The sequence below is a fragment of the Malaya genurostris genome, chromosome 2 (assembly GCF_030247185.1).
Source record: "Malaya genurostris strain Urasoe2022 chromosome 2, Malgen_1.1, whole genome shotgun sequence".
In the NCBI taxonomy this organism is placed as follows: Eukaryota; Metazoa; Arthropoda; class Insecta; order Diptera; family Culicidae; genus Malaya; species Malaya genurostris.
Window position 1 is genome coordinate 334,242,144 of NC_080571.1, and position 13,177 is coordinate 334,255,320.

At 36.5% G+C, this 13,177-nt stretch overlaps 1 protein-coding gene across 1 annotated transcript in view; it reads right to left on the bottom strand.

Annotated features, from left to right (window-relative positions):
- LOC131431649 (ATP-binding cassette sub-family G member 1-like) overlaps positions 1-13,177 on the bottom strand; it is a 123,097-nt gene that overhangs the window by 56,778 nt on the left and 53,142 nt on the right. The window contains exon 2 of the mRNA XM_058597487.1: positions 11,744-12,315. Within this exon, the coding sequence (XP_058453470.1) occupies positions 11,744-12,104 (361 nt within the window). The 5' untranslated portion in view covers positions 12,105-12,315. The remainder of the gene's footprint in view (positions 1-11,743; positions 12,316-13,177) is intronic.

The window sequence follows — 13,177 nt, forward strand, 5'->3', positions numbered from 1 at the left end:
TTGATATTCCTTGAAAACCCTTACAATATGGGTATTTTCGGAATGGATTTGATGAGTACATGTCGGAAAACGATATTTGAGGTGGTTCTGAATTCCAAGATGGCGACTTCCGGTTTATTGATATTCCTTGAAAACCCTTACAATATGGGTATTTTCGGAACGGGTTTGATGAACAGGTGTCGGAAAATGATATTTCAGGTGATTCTGAATTCCAAGATGGCGGCTTCCAGTTTATTGATATTCCTTGAAAACCGTCATAATATGGGTAGTTTTGGAACGGTAATAATTTTAATATGGAAGATGGTGTTTCTCGAAACCCGTATCAAAACGAATGTTTTCGGAACGAGTTTAAAGAACAGTTCTTATTAAACGTTGTTTGAGTAAGTATGACTTACTGTCGAATATTTTATAATATTGTTACTTTTGGAATGGATTTTACGAGTCAATATTTGGAAGAAAGTTGTTGAAAATAAACTTTAGGAATTTTATTCCAAATTCAATATGATATTAGCTTGACACTTACAATCAAATTGTCAAACAAATACATAAATTGATGAATATGCTTCGATGTAAATATTTTAAGGTTCATTCTTTGGTGAAAGAAATGGTAATATTTTATTTTCAGTATTGTAGTAAATATGATTTATTTGAATAGATTCAAGTTTTGTACTGCTGTTAAAACTTTTGTTTTCGTTTTCGTTGACTGATTTCAATACCTGAACTGTTATTCATTCTTATGCACATATCGGTCCATATCAGCATGGCCAGGCTTAAGATTCAAATATAATAACTCTCACTAATGACATATGGCGACGCACTTTCATACGCGAAACATTTGAAACAAAAAAGGTGTGCACATTTTTTTGACACACTTTACCCAATTATTTTGGAACTGGAAGTCGGATCCAGATGAAGTTGAGAAAGTTTGTAATGGACTATTAGACCATTTGAATCAGTTTGTGAAAATCGGTCGCGCCATCTCTGAGAAAAGTTAGCACAAAAATTTTATTTTTTTTTTTTGCACATTTACCTCATAACTCCGGAGCCAGTAGTCAGATCCAAACAAATTCAGGAATTTTTATCAGGCCTGAAGAGTTTTTTTTAACTGATCCAAGTGTGTTAAAATCGGTTTATTCAACTCCGGAAAAAGTTCCGGAAATAAGGCGTACTTATTTTCACATTTTGTATGAGACCTTTCATTTGAATCTAAGAGTGTGAAAATCGTTGCAGCCATCTCCTATAAAATTTAGCGTAATAAAACGTTACATACACATGCGCACATACACACACAGACATTTTGCGTACTCGACGAACTCAGTCGAATGGCATATGACACTCGGCCCTCCGGGCTTCGGATAGAAAGTCGGCTTGCGTAATCAAAATTTTGACTCGAATTCCTGTTATAAAGGCGGTGAGGCATAAAACAATCTCACAAGTACATTTCCTACACTTAAACAATAAAGCTCCGGTTTAGACTGACCGATTTAAGAAAACTTACATCATATGGTTTGGCACTGTCAACCATATTCAACATCTATTTCGATTTTGATCACTGTTGAGTCGTGTACATTCCATTATTTTTGCATTTCTCTATAGAAAGAGTATAGATTTGAATGAAAATAAAAATTTGTTTGAAGCTCGGAGACACTTGTCGTTATATATCATTCAACTCAGCTCGATGAATGATGAACTAAGACATTTTAGTTCTATTATTAAATAACCACAGTTTTCCATCCAAAAGCGTTCGGTATATGTTTGAAATGCGACGACTGTATTAGAGAGTAAACACAATAATCAAATTGATTTTGGCAAAAACTCATTGAGGATGATTTTCGGACCTACCTTCCTGTACAAATTTTGGCTATATAAAAGGTTTACTATCACCTCCTTTCGGGTGTAACACCTATTACCAGTCACCATGTGTTACATATATTGATAGTGGAAGGTATCAATGGAGGACTATGATTTAAACACTGAAAACCTTAGTTATTCAATAAATTGAGAATTAAATTAAATAATATTTGCAAAATATAGCCAATTGAATTTTACATTACATTGGACGGATTACAATAAATCATCAAGTGTGAAAGTACTGTAGTACAAAGTGAAAAACTTGGACTCACAGTATATTCCGTGTTTTTTAGAGGCACAACATAGTTTGTTTTAAGCGACTCTTCCCAAATATTAATACAATATAGGATACAATCAGCAATCCACTAATATTCAAACATTATTTTCTACGTAATATGCACTAAACCAGTTCCAAAAATACCCATATTGTAAGGGTTTTCAAGAAATATCAATAAACCGAAAGTCGCCATTTTGGAATTCAGAACCACCTCAAACATCGTTTTCCGACATCTACTTATCAAACCCGTTCCGAAAATATCCATATTGTAAGGGTTTTCAAGGAATATCAACAAACCGGAAGTCGCCATCTTGGAATTCAGAACCACCTCAAACATCGTTTTCCGACATCTACTTATCAAACCCGTTCCGAAAATACCCATATTGTAAGGGTTTTCAAGGAATATCAATAAACCGGAAGTTGCCATCTTGGAATTCAGAACCACCTCAAACATCGTTTTCCGACATCTACTTATCAAACCCGTTCCGAAAATACCCATATTGTAAGGGTTTTCAAGGAATATCAATAAACCGGAAGTCGCCATCTTGGAATTCAGAACCACCTCAAACATCATTTTCCGACATCTACTTATCAAACCCGTTCCGAAATTACCCATATTGTAAGGGTTTTCAAGGAATATCAATAAACCGGAAGTCGCCATCTTGGAATTCAGAACCACCTCAAACATCGTTTTCCGACATCTACTTATCAAACCCGTTCCGAAAATATCCATATTGTAAGGGTTTTCAAGGAATATCAATAAACCGGAAGTCGCCATCTTGGAATTCAAAACCACCTCAAACATCGTTTTCCGACATCTACTTATCAAACCCGTTCAGAAAATACCCATATTGTAAGGGTTTTCAAGCAATATCAATAAACCGGAAGTCGCCATCTTGGAATTCAGAACCACCTCAAACATCGTTTTCCGACATCTACTTATCAAACCCGTTCCGAAAATATCCATATTGTAAGGGTTTTCAAGGAATATCAACAAACCGGAAGTCGCCATCTTGGAATTCAGAACCACCTCAAACATCGTTTTCCGACATCTACTTATCAAACCCGTTCCGAAAATACCCATATTGTAAGGGTTTTCAAGGAATATCAATAAACCGGAAGTTGCCATCTTGGAATTCAGAACCACCTCAAACATCGTTTTCCGACATCTACTTATCAAACCCGTTCAGAAAATACCCATATTGTAAGGGTTTTCAAGCAATATCAATAAACCGGAAGTCGCCATCTTGGAATTCAGAACCACCTCAAACATCGTTTTCCGACATCTACTTATCAAACCCGTTCCGAAAATATCCATATTGTAAGGGTTTTCAAGGAATATCAACAAACCGGAAGTCGCCATCTTGGAATTCAGAACCACCTCAAACATCGTTTTCCGACATCTACTTATCAAACCCGTTCCGAAAATACCCATATTGTAAGGGTTTTCAAGCAATATCAATAAACCGGAAGTCGCCATCTTGGAATTCAGAACCACCTCAAACATCGTTTTCCGACATCTACTTATCAAACCCGTTCCGAAAATATCCATATTGTAAGGGTTTTCAAGGAATATCAACAAACCGGAAGTCGCCATCTTGGAATTCAGAACCACCTCAAACATCGTTTTCCGACATCTACTTATCAAACCCGTTCCGAAAATACCCATATTGTAAGGGTTTTCAAGGAATATCAATAAACCGGAAGTTGCCATCTTGGAATTCAGAACCACCTCAAACATCGTTTTCCGACATCTACTTATCAAACCCGTTCCGAAAATACCCATATTGTAAGGGTTTTCAAGGAATATCAATAAACCGGAAGTCGCCATCTTGGAATTCAGAACCACCTCAAACATCATTTTCCGACATCTACTTATCAAACCCGTTCCGAAATTACCCATATTGTAAGGGTTTTCAAGGAATATCAATAAACCGGAAGTCGCCATCTTGGAATTCAGAACCACCTCAAACATCGTTTTCCGACATCTACTTATCAAACCCGTTCAGAAAATACCCATATTGTAAGGGTTTTCAAGGAATATCAATAAACCGGAAGTCGCCATCTTGGAATTCAGAACCACCTCAAACATCGTTTTCCGACATCTACTTATCAAACCCGTTCCGAAAATATCCATATTGTAAGGGTTTTCAAGGAATATCAATAAACCGGAAGTCGCCATCTTGGAATTCAGAACCACCTCAAACATCGTTTTCCGACATCTACTTATCAAACCCGTTCAGAAAATACCCATATTGTAAGGGTTTTCAAGCAATATCAATAAACCGGAAGTCGCCATCTTGGAATTCAGAACCACCTCAAACATCGTTTTCCGACATCTACTTATCAAACCCGTTCCGAAAATATCCATATTGTAAGGGTTTTCAAGGAATATCAACAAACCGGAAGTCGCCATCTTGGAAATTTATGCTGCATAGAACATCCTTTTCCTGTAAATACTCGTAATTTTCGTTCCATAACTATCCAATATATTATACATATCCAATAATACATATACATAAGGAAAACTTTTTTTACGTCGAAAATTCCAAATAACGTAAACTTTTTTTACGTCGAAATTTCCAAATAACGTAAACTTTTTTTACGTCATAATTCGATTTACGTAGTCCCGATTATTACGTAAATGGAGGTTCGGGTGTATTAGACTACAACAACAGAATATTATTCTAAACAATTGCTACTTAGCCATTGTAGACTAGTTGGTGCACCTTCTTGCGAACGTTCCTCATTAAATTTCGCACAGACTTCTTGGCGACAAGTTTTGACACTTTTTTCCAATCTTTTTCGAACTGTTGAATGGTTTCGGCTGCCGAGACATGTTTCCTAAGATGTAGCTTCGTTAATGCTCAAAATTCCTCAATTGGTCGAAGTTGTGGGCAATTTGGTGGATTCATGTCTTTTGGGACGAAAGTGACATTACCATTCAACCGTTGATTTCGAGAAGCAAGATCTGGCCAAAAGACAACGGGATCCTTGTGGCTTCGAATCATGGGTTGAAGCCGTTTTTGTAAACTGTTGAATGATTTCGGCTGTTCATATTTCGCTGTTCATTGAAGCAGTGGTGATAAAGGGTTTCGAAATCTTACCGCAGCTACAAATTGCTTGCCAGACCATAGCTCTCTTACCAAATTTTTCGACTTCAATCGATGTCTCGGACTGGTTTAACACTTGCCCTTCTCGCACCGTAAAATATTGTGGTCCCGGCAAGGATTTGTAATCGAGTTTCACGTAGGTTTCGTCGTCCATGATTATGCAGTTCAAATTTCCAGCAAGAATCGTATTGTACAGCTTTCGAACCCTCGGCCTGATCGATGCTTCTTGTTTCGGACTACGTTTTGATTGTTTCTGCTTCTTATAGGTTCGAAGATTCAAACGTTCTTTAGCACGAAGAACATTTGACTTCGAAGTGCCCACTTTTTTGGCCACATCCCGAACTGAAACCTCCTTCTTTTGCTCGAATGCCTTCAGTATACGTTTATCCAACTGAGGGTTAGCAGGATCTTCTTTTCGACCCGTTTTCGGTTTATCCTCAAAGGTGTTATCCTCACCGAACTTCCTGATTGCACTTCGCACGGCTTTTTCACTTACTCCTTCCATTTTGGCTATCTTTCTCAGTGACAGTCCGCGTTCTGTGCACCATTTGTACACAATTTTTCGACGTTGTTCTGCTGAAAGTCCACGCATTTCGAAACAAACTAATGAAAACGAATAAACAACTGCACAAGTGGTTAGAGAAGAGTGTAAACAACAGGACGCAGCCATACAAAGTTGACAGATTCTGAACTATTGCGAAATGGCAGCGGTTTTTGGTTAATTGGAGTCAGTTAATTGGATCAAAACTCAGCTCAAGAGCTTCAGTAAAAAAAATCGGATGTTTGGCCGGATCACCTCTTCAGTCACTTCAGTTAATCGTTCAAGCATGACGTCACACACGAGAAACTGAACATGTATGGGCCGCTTAAGCCGTTCGAAGGATTGTTCTCGAAAAACGATCGCAGTAGGCATGCGCGTCGGAAGTAAAAAAACTTTCACTCTCGTCAATTTTTTTTCATTTCAGTAGAAAAAATTATGAATTAAGTCTTCATTATTGCGATTCTGTGTTAAGTTGCAATTAATTTTAGTTTATTTTTCATGTGGAAATGTGGGATTCGAATTGCTATACCAGTGTCGTATTCATATGGACTGGCCAATGAAATCTTTTCACCATTGCCGCCCTTATGTGTGTTGAATTGTTGATTACATTAAACTAGTGATCATGGAAATTGGACTCCAGATTTGACAAGAATAATGTACGAAATTAAATTATTAAATTTAGTTGGTTCGACGTTAAGTCGCCATACCGAAGTTCAGTTTTTGCAATGACTGAGTGGAAACATATATTAACAATCTGCTTCTGGTAGGAAAGGGCAGACTATCAATACAACCTGGCACCAGTAGAGAAGGTGCCAAGCGATTATAAATACACTCTTCTACTCAGTGCTTGAGCGGTAAATAGGTATAGAGCGAAAAGACTAGTGTTTGATGAACAGAGAAAATGTTTGGCTGTATGGTACCGATCGGGAGACGACCAGGATGTAGACGATATTCGATGTACGTTCTATCATGCCTAACCGTGTTTTAGAGCTGTGTCTATCACAAGGTTCAGGGTGGCGAAATGGTAGCACGTCTGCACGGAATGCATCAGAACGCAGATTCGAGTCCTGTCTCTGAGCGTATCTTTTTCCAAAAAAAATTCTTTTCTGATCAGTTTTTCATTCATTTGGCTTCTCCAATATATGTTTCCACTCAGTCGTCGGTGAGATCTAATTTTAATTTTAATGTTTTTCACATAGCGATGAAACTCAACTTTTCTTATGCCGCTAACTTCGAACGAATCCTAGACCTCTTACCAACCCAAATCTCTAGCTCCACGACACCTACGGAAGAGAACGGTGAGTCGTTGTCCTTCTGGCAAGTAGGTAAAGCATCAAAATTTGCTCGCCACGTTATCTTTCTTTCTTTCTAGAGTCTCTCTATCGAGAAAGAAAAGTGGAAGACCTTTTTCCCCGGTATTCTAAAGGGCGTACGTTTGTTACGCATGCGCTTTAGGAGGCCTATATCTTCTTATGTGACTTTCGGTCAGGATACAAGAATTCCGTACAAATCACTTGTTACCTATGCCAATCAGATGACCACATGTCAATGTTGCCAAAAAGCTGTTCACTATGGTAAGCCATGTTATAAACTGAATAAGGAGACAACTACACCAAAGGACAACGACGCTTCCGTCACACCAACCCCAAGCAACCCCAGTACACCTGTGACAGTCACCAACAACAGTGAAGCATCCCCTTCAACGAAACCATCCTACGTATCCCCTATAGAACAAAGTATACCAGCTGCAGTTAACAACTTACCATCCAACCAACCAGCAACTGCAAACAATGTACAACAAAGCGCATCTACAGCAACTAGCAATGAAATCAACAACAATACCACCGATGCGGCAATGGACGACGAGACGAGCCACGAACAAAGTGCCCCTCAATCCTCGCAAGAGAGAAATGGAAGCTCCTCTCCTCCTAGAAAAATGGTGACAACGAGATCCAACACAAAAAAAAAATTATTTAAAAATATCGGCTCAATCGGCCACGTAAAGCTTGTGCGCAAATAGGCATGAATAAAAATATCTTAAAAAATAAGGAGATTAGAAGTCTAGGAGACAAATAAAATTGAAGAATAAAAGATTGTAGACTAGAAACTAGCAGAAATCTAGAAAGCTATAAAATTAAAAGAATAGTAGGCAAATAAACTCGAAAACTAAATGACTAGAAGAATAGAAGTATAGAAGAGTATAAGAGTAAAAGAGTGGAAGACTAGAAACATAGAAGACTAAAAAACTAGAAGACTATAAGAGTTTTAGAGTAGAAGATTAGAAGAGTAAAAAGGTAGAAGAGTAGAAGCGTAGAAGAAAAGAAGAGTAGAAGAGTAGAAAACTAAAAGATTAAAAGACTAAAAGAGTAAATGACTTGAAAATGTGAAGACCAGAAGACTACAAATCTGAAAGATAAATAAAATAGAAAACAGAAAAACTGGAAGATCAGAAGAATAGCCTAGAATGCAGAATACTAGATAAGACTAGGAAACTAGGAGAGTAAAAGACTAGAAGACAAAGAGATTAGAAGTCTAGGAGACAAAAAAAAATGAAGAATAAAAGACTGAAGACTAGAAGACTAGAAACTAGCAGAAATCTAGTAGACTATACAATTAGAAGACCAGAAGGCAAATAAACTTGAAAACTAAAAGACTAGAAGAGTAGAAGTGTGGAAGAGTATAAAAGTAAAAAAGTAGAAGACTAGAAGACCAGAAAACTAGAAATCTAGAAGACTAGAAAACTAGAAGACTAAAAAACTAGAAGACTAGAAGAGTTGAAGAGTAGCAGATTAGAAGAGTATAAAGGTAGATGAGTTGAAGAGTAGAAAACTAAAAGACTGGAAGGCTAACAGAGTAAATGACTTGAAAATGTGAAGACTAGAAGACTTCAGAACCAAAAGATAAATGAAATAGAAAACAGAAAAGCTGGAAGATCAGAAGAAGAGCCTAGAACACAGAAGACTAAATACCAAGAATATTAAAACATTAGAAGACTAGGAAACTAGAATAGAATAATAATAATTATGAAGTCTAGGGGACAGACTAGAAAATTAGAAATCTAGGAGACAAATAAAATTGGAGACTAAAAGACTGAAGACTATAAGACTAGAAACTAGAAGAAATCTAGAAGACTATAAGATTAGAAGACTAGAAGGCAAATAAACTTGAAAACTAAAAGACTAGAAGAGTAGAAGCGTAGAAGAGTAAAAGAGTAGAAAAGCAGAAGACTAGAAGCTTAGAAGACTGGAATACTCGAAGACTAGTAGACTAGCAGACTAGAAGAATAGAAGACTAGCCGACTAGAATACTAAAAGAGTAGAGGATTTGAAGACCATAAGACTACAGAACTAAAAGATAAATAAACTAAAAGGCAAAAAAAACTAGAATATCAGAAAACTAAAAGTATAGAAGACTAGAAGACTAGAAAACTAGAAGACTAGTAGATTTGAACAGTAAAAGATTAGAAGAGTAGAAGAGTAGGTAAGCAGAAGGATAAAAGAATAGAAGATTTAAAAACTAAAAGACTAGCTGATTAGTAGACTAGAGGACTTAAATACTGAAAGACAAGAAGAATAGAAAACTAGAAGACTAGAAAAATAGAAGACTAAAAGACTAGAAAAGCAGAAAACTGGCAGCTTAGAAGACTGGAATACTCGTAGACTGGTAGACTAGCAGACTAGAAGAATAGAAGACTAGACGACTAGAATAGTAAAAGAGTAGAGGATTTGAAGACCATAAGACTACAGAGCTAAAAGATAAATAAATTAAAAGGCAAAAAAACTAGAATATCGGAAGAATGGAAGCCTAGAAACCAAGAAGAATAAAGTATTAAAAGACTAGGAAACCACGAGACTAAAAGAAGATTAGAAAGCTAGAAAACTAGAAAACTAGATTAGAAGTTTAGAAGACTAATAAAATTGAATATTAGAAGTCTAAAATACTAGAAGACTGAAAGATTAGAAGACTACATGACAAGCAGTCAAATAAACCGGGAGGCAAAATACCAGAAGAATAGAAGCCTAGAGTGCTAGAAGACAAGAGACCTAAAGGAGAATATAAGACTAGGAAAATAGGAGACTAAAAAACTAGAAAATGAGAGACTTAAAGGGCCAGGAAACTCGAAAACTTGACTAAAAGGCTAGTGAAATAGAAGGCGAGTAGACTAGAGCACTAGCAAACTAGAAGATAAAAAAAACTGGAAGCCTAGAGGACTAGAACACCAGAAGAATCGAAAACTAGAGATCTAGAAAGTTATAAAGCTCAAAAACTATAAAACTAGATGACATGAAGACCAGAAAGTTAGTAAATTAGAGGACTAGAAGACAAGATAACTAAAAATATTGAAAACTAGGAGAATAGAAAACAATCAGAATAGTAGCTAGAAATTTAGAATTTTGAGGTCTATAAAATAAGAAGGCAAACGAACAAACTTTTTTTAAGAAGAGAAGACCGGATGATTAGAAGTATAAAGGGTCAGAAACCTGTAAAATTAGAAGAGCTAGAAGATTAGAAGGCTAAATGGCTCGAAAGTTCAAAGACTTGATGGCTAGAAAACAGGAAAACTTAAATTCTTAGTTCGAGATTTTTAAGTATATAGGAAAAAAACAAAAACTAAGGAAACAATTGGATTTATTAAACATGAAGAACAAAACAAACAAAACAAACAAAACAAACAAAACAAACAAAACAAACAAAACAAACAAAACAAACAAAACAAACAAAACAAACAAAACAAACAAAACAAACAAAACAAACAAAACAAACAAACAAAACAAACAAAACAAACAAAACAAACAAAACAAACAAAACAAACAAAACAAACAAAACAAACAAAACAAACAAAACAAACAAAACAAACAAAACAAACAAAACAAACAAAACAAACAAAACAAACAAAACAAACAAAACAAACAAAACAAACAAAACAAACAAAACAAACAAAACAAACAAAACAAACAAAACAAACAAAACAAACAAAACAAACAAAACAAACAAAACAAACAAAACAAACAAAACAAACAAAACAAACAAAACAAACAAAACAAACAAAACAAAACTAACAAAACATACATTAATGATATTTCAATAATATTAAGATGCAATTTATCAATAAACTGAATTCTGCAAATGACCAGATGAAATGGTGGAAGCAACCTGAACGAAAATATGGTCGGATGTTAAGCCTATCGGGAACAAATTTATCACGACTGACAAAAGGTTACGACGGAAAATAGATGACTTTCAAAACAGTACTGTAAAATAATCGATGAACTCGATTAAGACCATACCGTCTAAGTCCGTAAGCGTATTCAAACTACTAAACTAATAACCAACATTCACCATATAGTGAAACAAATTATTCGTCATAAATTTAATTTGACCCTCCATCAACCCCAAACCAAACAAAAACCCATCACCCTATTTACTCGATCCATTAGTGAGTCACTGGCAAACCGGATTAGCTTTTATTATGACTAAATTTCATATTGAAATAGACACAATGTGGTGCATGTCCTTAATAGCTATCATTATTTGAATTTAGCCGATATTACTTGTCATGTTTTGGTTGAATACTACCTTTAAATTGAACACGACTGATAACAATTAAGTGGATGCATCTGCGTTTCAATGGTAATTAAGGATACAACTTAATTGTTAGCAGCATTGTTCAATATAATGGTAGTATTCAACCAAAACATGACAATTAATGTAGGCGAAATTAAAACTGAACTATGGGAGAACATCGAGCATAGAAAAATGTTGACGTGCTACGGAATGTAATTGTGTTTTAATTATGGTTGTATCGATGTCCAACAAAAAACACGATGCGTCCCGGACACAAAATTACACGTGACTTTATATATTGAAACTATTTTAAGTAATAGCTATCGACTATATCTAAATTGAAATCGAATCGCATCTCAAACCCATTCTTAATAGAAGCAAGAATTTTCTACTTACCAAATTTAGCCTTGGCCAAATTGAACCGCTTCACCGTGTACCGAATGTCCCGGAAGTCGATATCCACCGGGGGCCGTTTGGGAAAGTGATAATCCTCACCCTCGAACTTGCCACTGTGGAACATGGTGTTGTTGTTACCCTGACTATCACTCAGCTCAATCGAGTCCTCCCCGATGGACGAACTTTCACCGTTTGCCGGGCAGCAGCTGAACGAACTGACCGACGTCGAATGGCCACCCCCTCCGGCACCCGTGGTCACTGCTGCTGCTGCCGTGCTGACTGTAGATGGCGTAACGGTCGCCGCAGGACTGAGTGGAATTCCAGCCATCGCCAGTTGACCCGACGACTGCTGGATGGTCATGATTGGCTGCTGGCAGGTCGATTTCGTCAATTTGTGCGATTTCGGTACGCACGCAGGAATGACGCTTGGCAGATGTTTAAGGCACTACTAAAAGTTTTGCCAGCCAGTACACCGTACGGTAATTGCTGTGAATTAACATTGATCACTATTGCATTGTTTGGGGGGTGGTTGCGGTTGGTGGAGCCTCCGGACGAGTGAATTTGCTGAAAACCTGCCGGATAAAGTAGAGGAAACAGAACAAAGCTTCTTAGTATGGAACGGTTGAGGGGTGTTGAAGAGAAACGTAGCTCTAGTGGAGAAGCATATAGTGCTTCGGTAGGCAGTAAATCGCGCACGAGGTGAATTAGCAGTGGTATATAAAATTTCATTGAAAATTACAGCTAGTAATGTCATAATAGTTTATAATGGGTCTGCGCACAAATTTTTAGTAATCAATTTTATCGTCATACCCAGCATTTTTATCTAACAAACATGATTTTAAAACTAAACTTTTGGGTCACTGAATGTCTGCAATTCTGATGTCATTTAAGCCAGGCCAATTTCAAAACTTCTGTAATCCTTTGCTTCATGCATGCTAAGTACGGTGCGCGTGTTTCATCAAGAGCGATATTTTTTTTTAATAACTATTGATTGGAATATGAGTTAAAATTTAATTATTAACATTTAAATTGGGTGTTCAGCCACAAGTGGTAACTTTTCAGCCCTATTATATACATGATTTGGTTATTACCATTAAGACATCATTTGCTTTCGCAATTCTGTGATTTTTGTGTAGGGAAAATTCTAAACCTACTTGTATTGTGTAATGGGGAAAAGGAACTTATATACTAACTTACTAGCTAATACAGAGAGCGAATCGATTCAATTGAAGATTGCATCGATTTTTGTCGGAATTTGATTATAATATTATGTGACATTACATCTAATGGTTCTATATTTGTGAGTCTGTGTAACTCATTTGTACTAAACCAGGGAGGACGCTTCAAAACTATGTTCAGAATTTTATTCTGAATCCTTTGAAGCGTTTTCTTCCTGGTGGAACAACAACTTGACCAAATTGGTACTGCATAAAG